Genomic DNA, 19734 nt, shown 5'->3' with positions numbered 1-19734 from the left:
TATTATTATTATTATTATCATTATCATTATTATTATTTTAAATAGTTCTACAGACCGTGTGAAGACTAAGAAAGTGACCGGAAAATGTTGTGCGATTTAAGATCATTTTTCTTATTGAAGAAACCTTTGTCATGTTACACCTATAACCATTTTATGATTTGACCTATACCATCTCCAACTCTCTTCCCATTCCTCCCATCGTGTCATGTGCTAATGACCGTTATTCGTTACTTTCTTTAGTAAACAGAGGGTGGGGAAAGGGGGGGGGGCTTTGGTGTATAATAAGCAATGTGTTTGTCAGTTTGTGGAATAATGGATCACATCATTATTGTCTCATTGATAACTTTCAATGAAGCAAAATCATCAATAAGATTCCAAACGCACAGAATTCCTAGTCACGGTGTCTAGCTTTATTTCAATCACTATCAGTTTGTTGGCTCCATGACTACTCCAGAACGAGATACCATTCAAATTCAAACCTGTTGTTCAGGAAAATAAATGCACAGAGAGCACTATAAAGTGAGGCAACCAACGTTCAAATTACAAGTGAATAAAAAAGCGTGCCGACTCCGTGAACCTTACAAAAAAAAAGGAGGGTATTTACCAAATGTATAAAAGATGAACTACACCCATTTTCAACAAACAAATTTAAATCAATGATATGTATAATTTAGCTGGTATGTGTCGATTAAAATCGGTAGAAGTCAATTTAAGCGATTGAATTATTGATAATTGAAGCTTGCTTGTACGGTATCTCTTAACGAAATACGGTTTACCGCTCGAAGAGACATCATTTCAGCAGAAGTAAGTATATACGAATTTACGTTTCCTTTTTGCATCGTAATGTTATATTGCTTTCGGCATGAGTGGTTTTCAATTTCTTTTAAGTTATTGTTTGCTTGTATGTTATGTGAGACACCTGATAAGCCAGCATTATAGAACCTGTACTAATATACAAGACTTTATTTTTCTCAAATCGCCAGGCTCATTGTCTTTCCAACATATCGCCTACTCTTACGCAAACATTTCGCGGACAAAATATGTCATAAATTTGTTGCATTCTTCAGGGGGAAGTCAATGTAGGTTATAAGAAGATTCGGTCTAAATATAATTGCCATTCAGCTATTATGGGAGGGTGCCGGTAGGTACCTGGCCAACCTTCATTGGTGTTGAAGTTTGCCTCATACTACTGAAGACAAAGCCTCGTGCCATCTGATACATGAACAGAATTAACATTTTCACGAGTCCCTTGGAATAGGGAATAGATATTTACTACACGTGATCTTGGTTAAATGTCGATGAGCGACAGTTGTAAAGGGTACTGACTGTGTAGGCCTGTAGAATCCCACTAGGGATGGACAGACAGAGCAAGACTAGATGAGATATGTACACCAGGGATAGATCTATGGAACGCGAAAAGGACCACAACATATGATGATGTTAATGATGATCTAATTTTATACGTTCATGTACTAAAAAACTTACGATGATGTACTTAACATATACGATGATGTACTAAAAAACTAAGATGTACATCAAAACATGCGATGATGTACTAAAAACGTAAGATGTACACCAAAACATATACGATCATGTACTGAAAACTTGTGATGATGATGAAAAAGCGCAAGTTAAAAAAAAGTGGCGTATGAATATCCATTATTGTCGTTTGAATACGCGTATGCATATCCATATATAAGTGTCCCTAGGAATATCAAAGTTGATACTGAAGCCCCGCTCCTAATGAGTTTACACTGAATATCCATACTCGTATGCATACGCCACATATGAATATACATACGCGTATGCAGACGCCACTTTTTTTGAACATAACATTATTAGTACATGATCGTATTTGTTTTGATGTACATCCTACGTTTGTAGTACATGATCGTATATGTTTAGAACATGATCGTATACTTTTAGTACATGATCGTATATGTTTGGTACATGATCGTAAATTTTTAGTACATGATCGTGTATTTCTAGTACATGATCGTAAGTTTTCAGTACATGATCGTATAAAATTAGATCATCATTAACATCATCATATGTTGTGGTCCTTTTCGCGTTCCATATAGATCTGTGTACTACTTGCTGTGTTTGCTCTTACTCCTCCAGCCGGCACCATGCAATGGCTGCACTTGGAAGGGCTACATAATACACTGGAGTACATATTGTCTAGGCTACACGATGTAATTGCATGCATAAGGTATACAGCTGGATATAGTAATAATACAAAGGAGTGTGTAAGGTGCAGTGTGCGCGTTTCTCAAATGATGTCGTTTGATGCTATAAGTAGGCCTACGGATATACCTGACCATGGCCTTTCTTTGTTCTCGGCATGATGAATTGGCGGCGTACTTTAAAGAGAGGTGTGAACTGGAATCAAGCGGTACCGTATACCTCCTTTACCTCTAACACATATCTAGTACAGTAACTACTGGTGCCACCTGTAACACATGTAACAACTCTTCATGTCCCACAACCGTGCATCAGTAATTACTTCTTTGTGTTCGTAACACGGTAACATGTGTTATAGGTGGCACCTGTAGTTACTGTACTAGCTATGAGTATCGGCTGAATGTCAACCAAATGTTCCCTGGCGCCCTATACATGACGCCACCGCACAGTTGAACGTCCAGTTTGAAAATTGGCACTTTGGTCCAGAATGTTTCTCCGTCGTTGTTTCTTTCAGGCACAGAACGACTACTTCTCATTTGAAGAAAACAAAAACATGGCTAGTCAAGAAAAACAACGCCCTCTTCGGGTCTTCGTGTGGGCCGTTCCACGAACAAACAGCACAGTTTTCACCAAGTGTATGTCCTTCGTGGACAAGGTCGAAGTATGGATGGAACCCTACATGGCTTGTAACATGAATGATACCTTCTACAACCCTGAGTGGGGAAAAGGAGTTCCAGCTATTGAGAAATTCAGGACTACAATGAAAGCGTTTATGGACAAACCAGAAAACCAAGAATTAATGAAACAGGAACTTGAAAAAGTCGAGAAATACCCAAACGTTTGGCCACAAGAGCAGTTCAGGTATAATAACGATGTGTCAACAGTAGAACATATGATTCAGTTTTATATTATTAATATAAACTATACAATACATAATACTAAAATATACTGGAAAGTGTTCTATCAATACGTGATCGATAGTTGATATTTGGGAAACAACTGTACAAACTGTAGGGTATGCCTTAGCGGTGGGGGGGGGGGGGGGGTGGGGACAAGGGGCTGTGCCCCACCCCTCAAATTTTGTAGACAAAACTTCTATCGTGCCTCCTTTTGACAAAGAGAAGATCGCCCTTTTTGGATATACAGACAATTTTTGTAATTAAATAGTGGCCTTTGCTATTTAAAAATTTCCTTGTTGTTTCAAAAATTTCCTTATTACATTACTTAGAATTTATATTACGGAATGCACAAAGGATACATTTTTGTTCGAAAGCTCCGAATTTATACTTTGTGATTCGCTCCTTCAGATCAAAGTCATATTTCTCACTGCCTCTCGAAATGCGAATTTGAATGAAATATTTAAATTGATGAATGGTTTCTAGTTCATCATTACAGTGCTTCAGTTCATTGAAAAGGAGACACACATGCCCAACAATCATCATTGGTCTACATGAAAACGGTTGTTACCCTTACAACCAACTTACAACAACTAACCAGCTCAAATCTAAATCTTATTCCATTAGGGAGATATTTGCAGATTTAATGTGCCTTAATTCACTCAGACTTGGGCAAGTCTAAATAAAGCATCATCAAACCACTTGGGTTATTTACATTGCTAATAATGCTAGTCTGCAGATGGGTTTTGCAAATGGCATGTCTTGAAAATATTGAAGACCTTTAACATGCCGATCTCATTATTGCATATATATATATATATATATATAGAGAGAGAGAGAGAGAGGTGGAGAGAGAGAGAGGTGGAGAGAGAGGTGGAGAGAGGTGGAGAGAGAGGTGGAGAGAGAGGCATATATAAAGGCATTTTGTTTCCTCCTACTTCGCAAAAGCTTTCTTAGCTCCGATATAGCATTTGATGAGTTTCTAATTTCTAATTCCAAACGAACCTTTTATTTAATTGTTTGCTATTATTCTGCTATTTTGAAGTATTTGAAGTAGAAAGATGAACAGTATATATGCAGTAGTTGATAAATATATCTAATACAACATTCTGTTTTATGGCTAAAATCGATCTTACAGATATCCTTGGCTGAAGGATCAGCTTGAAGTAGATCCAGATGACAAGCAGTTGGTCTTATAAAAGATCAGTCTTGTGCGATTTACGATCACATGGAATATCTTCCGGATGTTCCAACACGACACGTATTTCTGATCAGACACCCGAGGAATGTCTACCCATCATTAAAACATCTTTTCACCAACAAATTCTTGCAACTTCCCTGGGATGAGACGAACCTGATTGAAGAATATCGATCCTTGCCCGTTAAGGATCACTTTAAGATCCATCGAGATCTGTGGAAGAAAATCAAAAACAAAATGGACCCAGACGTCATCGTTATCGATGGACATGATCTGGTCAGCAGGCCTGAAGTAATACTTCCAAAGTTCTTTACTGAGTTAGGGATTCCTTACAAGGAATCTTACTTGAAGTGGGAAGCTGATCCGGAACTTGTGTATTCATCATGGAGAGGTACAGGCTTGTTCGTATTTACAAGTTCCAAGACCGTCGCTACCTCACGAGCTGTTGAGTCTACCCACTTTGTACCCCCAAAGGTACCCCGTGGCAGCTTCACGGCGGATTGGAAACTGACAGATGAGTTGCAGGAGTGTATAGATTATTCGATGCCATTTTATGAAGAAATGTATGAACAAAGGTTCCAATGATTCATTCAGTGACACCAACATTTCTTCACACATAAAACCACCACAAGGCTTGAATAATTTAAACAAATGGTTTAAAAAAAGTTTTATGAAAGTTTTTGGATTATTCATTTGTATGGAGGTATGTTTAATTTTTAGACATTATTTTTTTTGGTTGGTATAATTATCCATCAACTGATCCACTCGTGTATACCCTCGCATTAGTTGATTTTTACTTGTTTCTCACGGTTTGTAGTAGTAAGTTTTTTTGTGTGCCTCATGATATCACGTAACAATAAATGGCGTGTAAACCCCACTTCAAAGATGCGACGAACGTAGAATGAATTGTGATATGAAGTAGTGTTAGAAAAGAACCAATCACGAAATAGGAATCGTTTTTTAATGAGTTAAACATGTCTTATGCCGGATAACTTGTTATTTCGTCATTTCTAAATGTATCCTATTTAACAATTGTAACATTTATCGTAAATGAAATAATAAACCATCTCAAATAGTTGAACCAATCATCTTGAGGAACATTTTACTTATAATAAGCTATTTTTATGGTACGTACAATATGCTGTAACTTGTTGCGTGACAATACAGGCTGGATTAAAGTACTGGGTAACTGTTCCTATAGCAAGCATCATGTGTAGCATTATGTTCTCCTTCTGTTCTCTTTTGTGATACACACCTGAATAAGATCGCTTTTCGGCCTTTCGGCTAAGATCATGTGTAGTATCTGTTCCCTTTCGAGGGGAATGGTGATGCACACCCGACGATGCTCACACAGTCACAGTCCCGATGCAAGGGGACTGGGGTTGAGAGCGGATCAGTCGTTCGGTAGTTTGGTTTTCGTGCCCAGGTTCTTTCCTGGGCGACATTTTCTTAAAAAGTTACTAAAGTTGTTACTGCTATTTTACCATGTTGCTGTTGTACGTTGATGTCTAAACTTACGTTGATGTCTAAAGTCACGTTGATGACTAAACGCGCGTTAATGTCTAAACTCACGTTGATTTCTAAACTCACGTTGATGTCTAAAACTTTCGTTGCTATCTAAACTTACGGTTGATGTCTAAACTCACGTTGATGTATAAACTCACGTTGATGTATAAACTCACGTTGATGTCTACACTTTCGTTGCTATCTAAAGTTCCGTTAATGTAACACATTGTGAACGAACATCATTCTTTCTTTTCAAAAAAAATATAACAATCAACCGCAAGTTGCTTCCGTGCAGAGCTAACAACATATTCTATTCTATTACAGAGATTTTCATGCTAAATACAGCCAATGATGTTTTCTCAAATTTTCCGAGATTTGTTTGGTTAATAGTCCCTTGCCCATTGTCTGCAAACATACTTGCGTCTTCAGTGCTCAATGAACGCAAAGTATGATGGTTTAACTATGTAACGCGAAAAGGGGGAAAAATCGTTAACGTCCTGATTTGTAGCAACAGCCATGTAAATATCGTTAACAACCTGATTTGTCGAACAAAATCACGTTGTGAACGATATTTACAAGATAGTTGATACAACTCAGAGGACGTTGTTAACGTAATATTTGAATAATTGTTTCATCACAGAAAGTTATGAGTTGAGACAATCTATAAATTGTGCTGGAAGCTACCACAACATATCTGATACTGAAAAGGACTTTTCATCTCACAGTATGTTTTGTTCTCTCCATATTGAGAGTTGATAATGTAAAATGTGCATTTATATACCACAGTTATTTCTTCGTTGCAAACTTGCGTAAATTTTCGCGGTCCCTTTGACCACGTGCTTCATCAGTCATGTGCAACACTGATTCGTGTGTAGAAACTACTGTATTCACACATCGTCAAAAGTAGTCATTGAAGTTTGGACATTGCGTAAAAATGTTATTTCAATATATAATTTTCGTGGAGTTGGTTGTTTCCAAATACTGCAAAGCATCCAGGGTAAATGTTGGATCAGTTGCTCTATGGTTGGATGTAGTCTGCGCTTCGTGAGTAACAGAAGGGCACAATATTAAAGTACGTAGGCAATTCACTAACATAACTAGTTTACTAAACCCGCCAAGCGGTTCATTCGTAACACCAATCCAGTTCGGAGTTTCGATTTGCGAAAGACATTGTGTTGTCAATGGAATATACACAAACCTCGCTCAGCATTGTTAAGAATTTTTTAGACCAAAAGAACCGCTAACATGTTATGTAAGATACGAATCATCAAAGATATACTCGAGTTTTAACTAGGGCTTTGTGTTGTAGGTACGGTGAAATAATTTTTTCTCCACAAATTTTCAGGATATGCGCATGTGCAGTTGAAACTCCGAAGTTTGAACAGGCCTAATACAAATTGCGTGGAATTTAGCGAGATATGCACATAACATGTGTGGGGATATTTGAAGAGTTGGGGTTGCTGTGAAATCGCTGCAGGTCAAAGCATCGAGGTACTATATACGGAGTTGGCGAGGAGGAAAGAGTGGCAGGGCAGGCGAAATGAAGGTCGGAGGGCCGCCCCTGTAAAACAGCGAAGCTAGCTGGCACTGGATGGCATCCGCCATATATATTGTGTAGAGCATTCACAAAGTACAGGCAGTGATAAGATCGCATCTTCACAACTACACTAGTAAAAGTATAGGTCATATAATAAGCGCAATTGGTGTTCGATCGGGACGAAAACTTTTGTCTCTAGTAATATTACTGTCACTCGTTTTACTTGATTGCCGACATTCAAAACATATCCAGACATTATTTAATGTTTCAATAAATCAATTTAAAGCAAAGTATTTTTTGCTGGCATTTTGTATCGACACTCGTATTACTTGATTACCGACATTCCCAGATTATCTCTTCACATTGTTGGAGGGGCTAAATGAAATCAAATGAAAATTGCAGTATTTTTATGCTGGTACTTTGTCTAGACACTCGACGTTGTACTTTTCCGACATTCACAGCGTATATAGATAGATAGATAGAAACTTTATTGTTCATTTCAGAAAACGGAAATTACTTCCCGTCGACAGTAAACATAAAACAGTAGTGAATACAAACACAATCATACAATAAACAAACTATAAGTGAACAACTACAAGAATAAAACTAAATAAGCAGAACCAGAACAGTAACAGAAGCAGCACAGAGGGCTGCAAGTGACAGATCACACACTGTGGCCAAATCGCTTTGCACGCGAGTTAAACAAGTGTATTGCCTCAGGTAAGAAAGAATTACGGAACCTGGATGTTTTAGTATTGGGCACCTGCAATCGTATCCCGGATCTGTTGAACATGATAAGACTATGAAAAGGGTGTGTGTGATCTTCTTTTATATTATTTAGTTTCTTCATCAGACAGCTAACTTCCGAACACGTTCCAGCTCTGCCCTGTACTTCTTCGGCATACTGCCAAAGAAACATATAATACTAGACGTTATGACACTTTGGATGATTGACTGGTAGAATAATTTCATGATGGCGGAGTGTATAGCCTAGTGGTTAACGCCGGTGTCTCCCAGTCATGAGATCCCCGGTTCGATTCCCCGCCGACAGCAATGTGTGTCGTCTGGCAAGGGTGTTGTTCAATAACAACTTCCCGACATGGACGTTAAATGGATGTGTGCCGAGAGATTGGCTTCGGTCAGCTTGCGAGTCTATAAGCCTCCATGGCTTCTTTCGCGAGTTCCTGCTTGCGGGAAGATCACATATACATACATACATACATACATGGTATAATTAACTCTGCATTGTTTTAATTTTCTAAGTAAATAAAGTCGTTGGCAGGCTTTACCCTTAACAGCTTTTGTGTGAACATTCCAATTAAGTTTATTATCAATATACGTTCCCAGGTACTTGTAGCTTTCTACCCTCTCAACTACTTTGCCATCGATTATGACATGATCATGGACAATATTGCCTTTCCTAAAATCAAACACTAGTTCCTTAGTTTTATTTATATTTAACAAATAAAAAAAAGCAACTGATGAGCTGCGAGCCACCCTGGATACCACCGACTGGGATCTATTGTTCTCATCAGCTAATTCACTTGACGAGGCGACGGACATTGTCACTAACTATGTTAACTTCTGTGTCGATACAATCATCCCTCTTCAGACCTACAAGATCTATCTGAATCCTTTTATAAGCCGTGGGTCACAAAGGAACTTGAAGATTTACTTAACGAAAAGAATGAAGCTCTGATGGAAGCTAAAAAAACAAGGGTAAAAGAGTGAGTTACGCAAGTTACACGTAACAATGCTCACTCGAGCCTGCTTGGGCTTGAAGGAACAAAATTACGACCAGACGAGGGCATATACCCCTAACACGTAGCCTTGAGACATCATCTACACATAAAACATTCCCCTATGGCGACTGTATAGCTTCGACACGAGGGTTAGATGACGTAATCATTGCAATTGCCTATAGCAGATCGGTAATAGCTATTAATTGGCACAAGTAGCCTTGAGACATCATCTACACGTAAAACACTCCCCTATGGCGACTGTATAGCTTCGACACGAGGGATAGATGACGTAATCATTGCATTCCCTATAGCAGATCGGTTATAGCTACGTATTGACCGTGGAAATGGTTTCCCTAGTGTATTTATTTACAAATCATTATACATATTAACAAATTATCCCCGAAATGAGCGTCTAATTCGTCCCTTATGGAAGTAATCTACACGTTTTAATGCTCACTCGAACCTGCTTGGACTTGAAGGAACAAATATGCGACCAGGCGATGGCTTAAACCCCTAACAGGTAGCCTTTTTTTCTTACAATTTGCTTTCATAAATATTTATATTACTATTAATTTCACGTGTTTTAAGGGGCTAAAAAATAAGAAAGAAACGAGCACCGCCTGAAGTTATACTAAACTTCAATGAAGGTTATTTAGTTGGCAGTTTATGAGGACATATACAGTTAATCAGTTGAAAATGATAAAGACCTGCATACAAATGGATATTCCACAAACTTTTCAAAAGTGTGCGTTTAAATTCAAACGTTGTGGCGGTTTTAGCATACATGTAGGTTTTTTTTATGTCACTGTAGTCTGGCCTTCAAAGTGAAATTTTCACGGATAGATTAGAAAGCAGAAATGGAAATGTAATTGGTTATAAGCGTCCATTTTATCAATTAAAAACATAGTTATTTTCCTCTTTGCTCGATTATTGTAACCTTTGTTCATACATTTCTTCATAAAATGGCATCGAATAATCTATACACTCCTGCAACTCATCTGTCAGTTTCCAATCCGCCGTGAAGCTGCCACGGGGTACCTTTGGGGGTACAAAGTGGGTAGACTCAACAGCTCGTGAAGTAGCTTTGGTCTTGGAAGTTGTAAATATCAACTGGCCTGTACCTCTCCATGATGAATACACAAGTTCCGGATCAGCTTCCCACTTCAAGTAAGATTCTTTGTAAGGAATACCTAACTCAGTAAAGAACTTTGGAAGTATTACTTCAGGTCTGCTGGCCAGATCATGTCCATCGATAACGATGACGTCTGGGTCCAATTTGTTTTTGATTTTCTTCCACAGATCTCGATGGATCTTAAAGTGATCCTTAATGGGCATAGATGGCAATTCTTCAATCAGGTTCGTCTCATCCCAGGGAAGTTGCGTGAATTCGGTGTTGTTGGTGAAAATTTGTTTCAATGATGGGTAGACATTCCTCGGGTGTCTGATCAGAAATACGTGTCGTGTTGGAACATCCGGAAGATATTCCATGTGATCGTAGATCGCACAAGACTGATCTTTTATAAAGACCAACTGCTTGTCATCTGGATCTACTTCAAGCTGATCCTTCAGCCAAGCATATCTGTTTAATCGGTTTAACAAAAAAAAAAAAAAAAAAAAAATAGAAAAGGAAAGAAAATAAGAGGGTAGGTAGATTTATCAACCGCGCGGTATAGATTGTCATTATCAGTTACAAATTACAGTATAGAACAAAACAAGTTACTAATTGAATGCAAGTTTGGAATAGGAAATCAACAAATTAAATGTCATTGTGGTAACAAACACATACAACTGATCACGCGTCGCGAATCCTTTAACGAAACCGTACCAGGCATCTAAGTTCATATATATAAAATTATATATATACTAAAACAAACCTTAAATTTATCTTACCTGTAATTGTCACTTTCCCAAATATCAACTATTGATCACGTATTGATTGAACACTTTCCAGTATATTTTAGTATTATGTATAGTATAGCTTAAATTAATAATATAAAACTGAATCATATGTTCTACTGTTGACACATCGTTATTATACCTGAACTGCTCTTGTGGCCAAACGTTTGGGTATTTCTCGACTTTTTCAAGTTCCTGTTTCATTAATTCTTGGTATTCTGGTTTGTCCATAAACTCTTTCATTGTGGTCCTTAATTTCTCAACAGCTGGAACTCCTTTTCCCCACTCAGGGTTGTAGAAGGTATCATTCATGTTACAAGCCATGTAAGGTTCCATCCATACTTCGACCTTGTCCACGAAGGACATACACTTGGTGAAAACTGTGCTGTTTGTTCGTGGAACGATCCACATGAAGACCCGAAGAGGGCGTTGATTTTCTTGACTAGCCATGGTTGTCTATTTAAAAGAGAATTAGTCGTTTTGCACCTGAATAAAGAAACCACGAGAAACTATCACTAACGGACAGACTTGAAGTACAAATTTATGTGGGTGAGTATGAGTACATGTAACTACGATAGAATACGGGTACATCGTATATTGACTCACTAATCAAATAATCTATTAACAAAGATCATTTGGATCAAAGGTGACATAGCAGCTGAGACATCAACTCAAATATTGAAAAAGAACATTGTTCAGATAATACAATCATAACCATTTTTTGCTACCATCCGTGGTTTCTCTGTTGCATGAGGGTGGAGGGGGGGGGGACCCTGTATTCCTCAGCCTTAGAAATAATAAAGGATTCTTAGAGTATTAACTAACACTGCCATCTCATGCTAATAAGATATCAATCTATAACTGACACTAATACAGGCACAAAGTCAAACTCCGACACAGGGCTAGATAGTAATATCATATGACAAATCCAAATGGTGACACTTTGTTTACAATCTTGGTTAATAAATAGTATAACGTAAATATTGGTAAAACACTTGATGGTCCAAAGTTGACACGAAGAGACAGAATCCGACAACAACTACACGAGTAACGTTCTAATCTCGATTATTAACACGTCTCTCGTGATATTATCATATATGCAACCATTAACTAATACCCTTTCTCTCCCACCCGCCAACCTTCAGTGACTCCCTAAAACGATATGTATCAACGGCTTATAACGCCAGAGGATTGAGAAGGGTGCGGTGGGGGAGGGGGACCCCTGTTTCCGGAACCTTAAGGTTCACGAGCCTTAAAAGAAAACGACGAATTCAGTACTTGTGTTTCCAAAACTTTTCTTGTATGATTCATTCTATACTGTTGAAGTGGTAAATAATTGGCTAACACTAGATTAATTAAACTATCCTCACTCACAAGGGACCCATGGTAAGAAGAGGACGAAGAAGAGAAAAGCCCGACTCAGCGAATGGTTACCCGTTTAAGGAGCCTCATTTAATCCTTGGTATCCCGGTCCGAAGATATTCGTTATACGCCGATGGCATTGATACATCACTGGTTTCTTACAAATGGTCTTTGAACCTTTTTGCTTCATCATTATGAATAGTCTTTCAGGTGTGTGCTTCCTCCTTCATTTTCTTTCTTTTTGGCAAAACAAATATGACCAATCAGCTTTGCGGTTTGAAGTGTATACATAGCGATTAAGTTTATTAATATGGACCATGGAGCTATTACCGAAATAGCTCCATGTATGGACGAACCAACACCCTTCAATCTGATTGAAGCTGCGTCTATGTTTGCTAATATTATCACAGACTGTACCCGCCGCTTGTATTATGATTACAATGATCCATAACGTATATTTTATACCCCTGTTGCGCTATAGGGCTAAAAGGTCCCGGTCCGCCAAACCGTATTGCTATAACCATGGAGCTATTACCGAATAGCTCCATGCTTTAACTTACCAAACTTGTTGAGAAGACTTTTTGTAGAAGTTTTGACCGTCGAAGATAGTATTTACCAAATAATCGAGGTATATTCAATTAGACAATGAAACATCTCACTGATTGGACGATTGATTTGTCAGGGCTGGTATAGTAAAATCATAAATACTTGTCGGAATGTAGTGAATGAGTGACCTCCCCTGTCTATGTCAATCCTGTGTCTGCAGGGGTTATACTGACTTGATAGCCTATCTAGGTTAGCAACTTTATGGGAACATATCTGATGTTACATGCTACACAAGTAATTATTTTAGATTTATATATAACTGCAATCTATCTTCTGTCTGAAGCATGCAACACATTTAAGACATATTTTGTCCGCAAGCATTTCGCTTCAAAGGAGGCAAATTGTTGGAAAGAACAATCAGCCTGTGGTATTTATTAATTAGGTAATAATTAAGTCTGCTGCATACGCGCGTTCATTGTGACACACATCATGAAACACGCACAGACACACCCACAGGCACACATTCGCACTTAAAAAGTTTGTTGATTATCAAAGCCCCAACTTTAGTCACTCATACTGAACCAACAAAATGTGCGCAATGTAAAATGAGAAAAAACTTAACAAAGAAAACCAGAATGCAAAATGCATTGAGGTTTCGATGACGTCATGGCACTAGACGACTGCTTATGAAGCCGAATGTAAATGGCCGGAACCACTATTTTTATTTACAAATGCTCTATGATGGATCTCGACAATTGCAAAATACCAAGGAAAACGTTAACAACGGAAGGAAAGATATAATACCTTGATTCGCAACGATATCGTTCACTCCGATCCAATAGCCACGTTGTATGTTCACTTGGGTACGGTGCATAGGCGCAATGCTTGTATATACAACGTTGTATTCAGTTACCGACAAAGATAACCTAGTAGCACTTTGTTCGGCTTAAGAATTCAAATTCTACGGATGCCCATAAGCTAATTTTCAAATGCCAACAGTCTCTCCTACTCTTATGAGTGGTAGTGCACATGTTATATAATGGGATGAACAGTGGAAGATACATATATATCACGGTTTCCACAATTTGATCTCTGGTAACTCCAAATGACCTTTAACTTCCACACAAAACAACAACAATAGGCTTCTTGTACTTAACGAGTATTACAACGATATACTTGCTTCCCTTCTTAAGATATCGTGTTTACAAGGTTTTCACAATTTGACTACAAGTAACCCCAAATGACCTTTGACCTCAACAAAAAACAATAGGGATCTTGAATTGAACGTGTCACAACCACATACTTAATATAAGACTGGTGCAAGGTTATCTTCTTGAGATATCGTGTTTACAAGGTTTTCACAATTGACCCCTGGGGACCCCAAAAAACAATTGATCTCCACTAAAACCAACTACATACTAAATATTAGAATGGTCCAAGCGTCCCTGCTTGAGATATCTGGCGAGGGATAGCATTGCTGCCTATTGCAAGCAAGATACTGGGAAGAATTTTAATTGACAGGATTAAAATAGGCATTGACAAGAAACTCAGACCAGAACAAGCAGGATTTCGTCAAGGAAAGAGCACAACTGAACAGATCTTCATACTGAGAAATATTATTGAACAATCCACTGAGTGGCAATCTTCATTATACATAAATTTCATCGACTTTGAAAAGGCTTTTGATTCGATTCACCGGGACAGTTTGTGGGAGATCATGAGGCAATACGGCATACCAGGGAAAATCATCAACATAGTCAAACTAATGTATTCAGACAGTGTGTGTGCAGTGTTAGATGACGGCGAAGTAACAGGGTGGTTCCAAGTAAAGACGGGGGTAAAGCAAGGATGCGTAATGTCCGGATTTCTGTTTCTTCTTGTGATTGACTGGATGATGAGAGAGACTACCAAAGACAACAACACAGGGATCAGGTGGCAGATGATGTCTAAGCTTGAAGATCTAGACTTTGCAGATGACATCGCGCTCCTATCTTCCAGCCATTCTCAAATGCAAAAGAAAACAAACAGTATAACTGGTCTTGCGAGAAGAGTTGGACTTAAAGTAAACAAAAGGAAGACAAAGATCATGAGAATGAATAACAAGAAGAGGGATGCAGTTAAAATAGAAGAGGATGACATAGATGATGTGAATGAATTTGCATACTTAGTAGCAATAGTAAGCAAAGATGGAGGTGGAGAGAGGGAAATGAATAGCAGAATTAACAAGGCAAGAGTTGCATTTACTAAATTGAACAAGATATGGAGATCCAAACAGTACGGAAGAAAAACCAAAATCAAGCTATACAAAACTTTGGTAAGACCAGTACTTCTTTATGGTTGCGAAACGTGGAAAAGACTGGATTCCTTCCAATACCAGTGTTTGAAGAAGGCAATACAAATATTCTGGCCCAATATCATTTCAATGGATGAGCTCAATAAATACATTCAAACTGCAAGAATAAGTCAAGAAGTCAAAAGAAGAAGATGGAATTGGATTGGTAATGTTTTAAGGAAACCAAATGATCACCATTGTACGATTGCCCTGACATGGCGGCCAGAAGGGAAGCGGAAAGTTGGCAGACCAAAAACAACGTGGAGGAGGACAGTGGAAAGAGAAAGAAAGCAAGGCGGGTGGAAGACTTGGAATGAGGCAAGGGAAAGTGCACGAGGCAGGGACAAGTGGAAACAGAGCGTGATGGCCTTATGTGCCACAAGGCACGAAGAGGATAGTTGAGTAAAACCAACTACATACTAAAGATGAGAATGGTCCAAGCGTCCCTTCTTGAGATATCGTGTTCAAAATGTTTGGTCCTCCTCCTCCCCCTCTCGTCCCCCCCCCTCTCGCCCTCCTCCCTCTCGCCCTCCTCCCTCTCGTCTCTGTTTAAGTACTCTCTCATGTTCGGTAACGCCTTCTCAGTCACCCAATCAACAACGTGCTACGTCTTTCGTTACGGCAATATTTCGATCCAATCTGCACATGTTTCCAGTCCTATTTGTTTCTTATCACTCTATTCACGCACACAACAACAACTGCCTTAACGCCAATAGCAACATTTCCACCAACTCCTATAAATGGGCTTTCACAATTCAGGAAATACATTTCCACGTTCCTTTAGTCAGCTTGCGGACAGCTTAACCGCCTTAACGCCAATAGCAACATTTCCACCAACTCTGATAAATAGGCTTTCACAATTCCGGAAATACCTTTCCATGTTTCCTTTCGTCGTTTTGCGGACAGCTAAGCTGCCTTAACGCCAATAGCAACATTTCCACCAACTGTGCTTACTGAACTTTCACAATATCTGAAATACATTTCCACCTTTCCTTCTGTAATCTTAATGACAGCCAAACTGCCTTCACGCCAACAGCTGCTAACTGGACATTCACACGTAGTAGCTGAATGCTTCTTTCTTAGCTGAATAACAACAAAATCATGGCATTTCGGTTGAGATTCTATATGGCAACGTTTCTCGGGATTCTGCCTAAGATCATGTGTACCATTATATTCCCAACCGCAATACACACCTAACGATGATCACAGTCTCTATGCAAGGGGCTGGGGTTCACAACGGCTCAGCCGTTCGTTTGTTTCCTTTATCTTGTCCACATACTTTCCTGGGTGACTTTTCTAAAACGTATCATTATCTTCCTCTTCTAGGGGAACCGTCATACACACATCACGACAATGATCACAGTCACAGTCTCGATGCAAGGGGGCCGGGCTTCAGCACCACCCTGCAAAAGGCATCAAACTTCTGGTATATCCTAACTTACTCTAATTTGATCAATGCCAGATATTTAATTGAATTAATATGTCACTAATGTTGAATTGGCTCGTATGGTTAAAACATTTGTATTGGTAATTTTGGTGTGTAATATATGCAACACCAAAAATATGACATGCAAGCTCCAATCAAAAAAGTTGAGCCAGTAAGCCCATAAAAGATCATCCAATTATACATATTATACAATTTCATATATATTATACATATATATATATTATATATATATATATATATGAACACTAGGGAAGGGCCGTTTCCGGCCATCTGGGGGGTTTGTAAAACCCTGTTGTTGTCACGATCGGCGTTCCATGTTCCAAAACAGCCTTTTCGATCAACATTTACTAGCTACAGTTGTATCAAAGACAATTACTGGCTATAGTTGTAACAAAGACATTTCTGGCCTATCTTTGTATCTACAAGTATCAGAAGTTGAAAAGTAAGACTACTCTGTACATGTACCTTGCTAATTTTAGGCGAGGCCAGGCGAGGGCATATACCCCTAACAGGTAGCCTTTTCTTCTACAAAATAAGAAAGAAACGAGCACCGCCTGAAGTTATACTAAACTTCAATGAAGGTTATTTAGTTGGCAGTTTATGAGGACACAGTTAATCAGTTAAAAATGATAAGGACCTGCATACAAATGGATATTCCACAAACTTTTCAAAAGTGTGCGTTTAAATCATTCAAACGTTGTGGCGGTTTTAGCATACATGTAGGTTTTTTTAATGTCACTGTATAGTCGGGCCTTCGAAGTTAAATTTGCACGGATAGAAAAGAAAGCAGAAGAAGAAATGTAATTGGTTATAAGCGTCCATTTTATCTATTAAAAACATAGTTATTTTCCTTTTTGCTCGATTATTGTAACCTTTGTTCATACATTTCTTCATAAAATGGCATCGAATAATCTATACACTCCTGCAACTCATCTGTCAGTTTCCAATCCGCCGTGAAGCTGCCACGGGGTACCTTTGGGGGTACAAAGTGGGTAGACTCAACAGCTCGTGAAGTAGCTTTGGTCTTGGAAGTTGTAAATATCAACTGGCCTGTACCTCTCCATGATGAATACACAAGTTCCGGATCAGCTTCCCACTTCAAGTAAGATTCTTTGTAAGGAATCCCTAACTCAGTAAAGAACTTTGGAAGTATTACTTCAGGCCTGCTGGCCAGATCATGTCCATCGATAACGATGACGTCTGGGTCCAATTTGTTTTTGATTGTCTTCCACAGATCTCGATGGATCTTAAAGTGATCCTTAATGGGCATAGATGGCACTTGTTCAATCAGGTTCGTCTCATCCCAGGGAAGTTGCATGAATTCGGTGTTGTTGGTGAAAAGTTGTTTCAATGATGGGTAGACATTCCTCGGGTGTCTGATCAGAAATACGTGTCGTGTTGGAACATCCGGAAGATATTCCATGTGATCGTAGATCGCACAAGACTGATCTTTTATAAAGACCAACTGCTTGTCATCTGGATCTACTTCAAGCTGATCCTTCAGCCAAGCATATCTGTTTAATCGGTTCAACAAAAACAAAAAAACAAAAAAATAGAAAAGGAAAGAAAATAAGAGGGTAGGTAGATTTATCAACCGCGCGGTATAGATTGTCATTATCAGTTACAAATTACAGTATAGAACAAAACAAGTTACTAATTGAATGCAAGTTTGGAATAGGAAATCAACAAATTAAATGTCATTGTGGTAACACACACATACAACTGATCACGCCTCGCGAATCCTTTAACGAAAACGTACCAGGCATCTAAGTTCATATATATATATATATACTAAAACAAACCTTAAATTTATCTTACCTGTAATTGTCAATTTCTCAAATATCAACTATCGATCACGTATTGATAGAACACTTTCCAGTATATTTTAGTATTATGTATAGTATAGCTTAAATTAATAATATAAAACTGAATCATATGTTCTACTGTTGACACATCATTATTATACCTGAACTGCTCTTGTGGCCAAACGTTTGGGTATTTCTCGACTTTTTCAAGTTCCTGTTTTATTAATTCTTCGTATTCTGGTTTGTCCATAAACTCTTTCATTGTGGTCCTTAATTTCTCAACAGCTGGAACTCCTTTTCCCCACTCAGGGTTGTAGAAGGTATCATTCATGTTACAAGCCATGTAAGGTTCCATCCATACTTCGACCTTGTCCACGAAGTACATACACTTGGTGAAAACTGTGCTATTTGTTCGTGGAACGATCCACATGAAGACCCGAAGAGGGCGTTGATTTTCTTGACTAGCCATGGTTGTTTATTTAAAAGAGAATTAGTCGTTTTGCACCTGAATAAAGAAACCACGAGAAATTCTCACTAACGGACAGACTTGAAGTACAAATTCATGTGGGCGAGTATAAGTACATAGTAACTGCGATAGAATACGGGTACATTGTATATTTACTCACTAAAAGTCTGCTCGATATAGAAGTTTCGGTCAGTTTTAAGATTGGCCGTTGAAATAATAATACTCAGATTCAGAAGAAGGAGAAGGAGAAGAAGAAGGAGAAGGAGAAGGAGAAGGAGAAGGAGAAGGAGAAGGAGAAGGAGAAGGAGAAGGAGAAGGAGAAGGAGAAGGAGAAGGAGAAGGAGAAGGAGAAGGAGAAGGAGAAGGAGAAGGAGAAGGAGAAGGAGAAGGAGAAGGAGAAGGAGAAGGAGAAGGAGAAGGAGAAGGAGAAGGAGAAGGAGAAGGAGAAGGAGAAGGAGAAGGAGAAGGAGAAGGAGAAGGAGAAGGAGAAGGAGAAGGAGAAGGAGAAGGAGGAGGAGGAAAAGATGAAGCATCTAATAACAATGTGGAAAAAATGAGTTTTAAGACGATGTTTAAACTGATCAAGTGAGTCGAGAGACATCATATATCTACTGGTGGTGTGATCCACAAACGGGCCAGCATATTTAGTGAAACCTGCGAACCCTAATCGTTTTCAATCGAGACAAATAAACAGCCAGGCTGTGTACCGCAGGAGTGGTAACCATAATCATTTTTATTACCATCCGTGGTTTCTCTGTGGCATGAGGGAGGAGGGAGGGTTGGGGAACCCTGCACTCTTCTGCCTTATACATAGTAA

At 38.7% G+C, this 19734-nt stretch overlaps 2 protein-coding genes across 11 annotated transcripts in view; one reads left to right on the top strand and one right to left on the bottom strand.

The window, feature by feature from the left end:
- Positions 1-2095: 2095 nt before the first annotated feature.
- Positions 2096-5704, top strand: LOC139976415 (uncharacterized). Its single transcript, XM_071985125.1, has 4 exons — positions 2096-2395; positions 2699-3045; positions 3413-3474; positions 4268-5704. Exons 1-4 carry the CDS (start codon positions 2345-2347, stop codon positions 4861-4863), a joined length of 1056 nt encoding a protein of 351 aa, XP_071841226.1. The 5' UTR covers positions 2096-2344; the 3' UTR covers positions 4864-5704.
- Positions 5705-7788: 2084 nt separating this feature from the next.
- Positions 7789-19734, bottom strand: part of LOC139975573 (uncharacterized) — a 28962-nt gene continuing 17016 nt past the window's right edge. For 4 of the 10 annotated variants that reach the window (XR_011795791.1, XR_011795793.1, XR_011795788.1 and 1 more), the window contains 4 exons: positions 18613-18956; positions 13672-18160; positions 11102-11445; positions 7789-10642 (listed from right to left, as the gene is read on the bottom strand). Coding sequence is in view for 4 of the 10 variants with exons in the window: in XM_071983581.1 (XP_071839682.1) it covers positions 9991-10642; positions 11102-11415; positions 12394-12411 (984 nt within the window). In the remaining 6 variants the exon portion in view is untranslated. Of the gene's footprint in view, positions 10643-11101; positions 11446-12393; positions 12559-13671; positions 18161-18612; positions 18957-19734 lie in introns of those variants that run through there. The other 6 variants (XR_011795789.1, XR_011795790.1, XM_071983584.1 and 3 more) reach the window with 6 other exon arrangements.

The sequence above is a fragment of the Apostichopus japonicus genome, chromosome 11, assembly GCF_037975245.1.
Source record: "Apostichopus japonicus isolate 1M-3 chromosome 11, ASM3797524v1, whole genome shotgun sequence".
In the NCBI taxonomy this organism is placed as follows: domain Eukaryota; kingdom Metazoa; phylum Echinodermata; class Holothuroidea; order Aspidochirotida; family Stichopodidae; genus Apostichopus; species Apostichopus japonicus.
The sequence above is the reverse complement of the archived record's forward strand: the minus strand, read 5'-3'. Positions and strand labels throughout refer to the sequence as shown.

Excerpts from the sequence above, each read along its gene's own strand:
- LOC139976415 (XM_071985125.1), top strand. The coding sequence starts at position 2,345 with ATGATGAATTGGCGGCGTACTTTAAAGAGAGGTGTGAACTGGAATCAA. Across the intron at positions 2,396-2,698 it reads GTGTGAACTGGAATCAAGCG|GCACAGAACGACTACTTCTC; the intron begins GTACCGTATACC and ends TGTTTCTTTCAG. Across the intron at positions 3,046-3,412 it reads TGGCCACAAGAGCAGTTCAG|AATTTATATTACGGAATGCA; the intron begins GTATAATAACGA and ends TACATTACTTAG.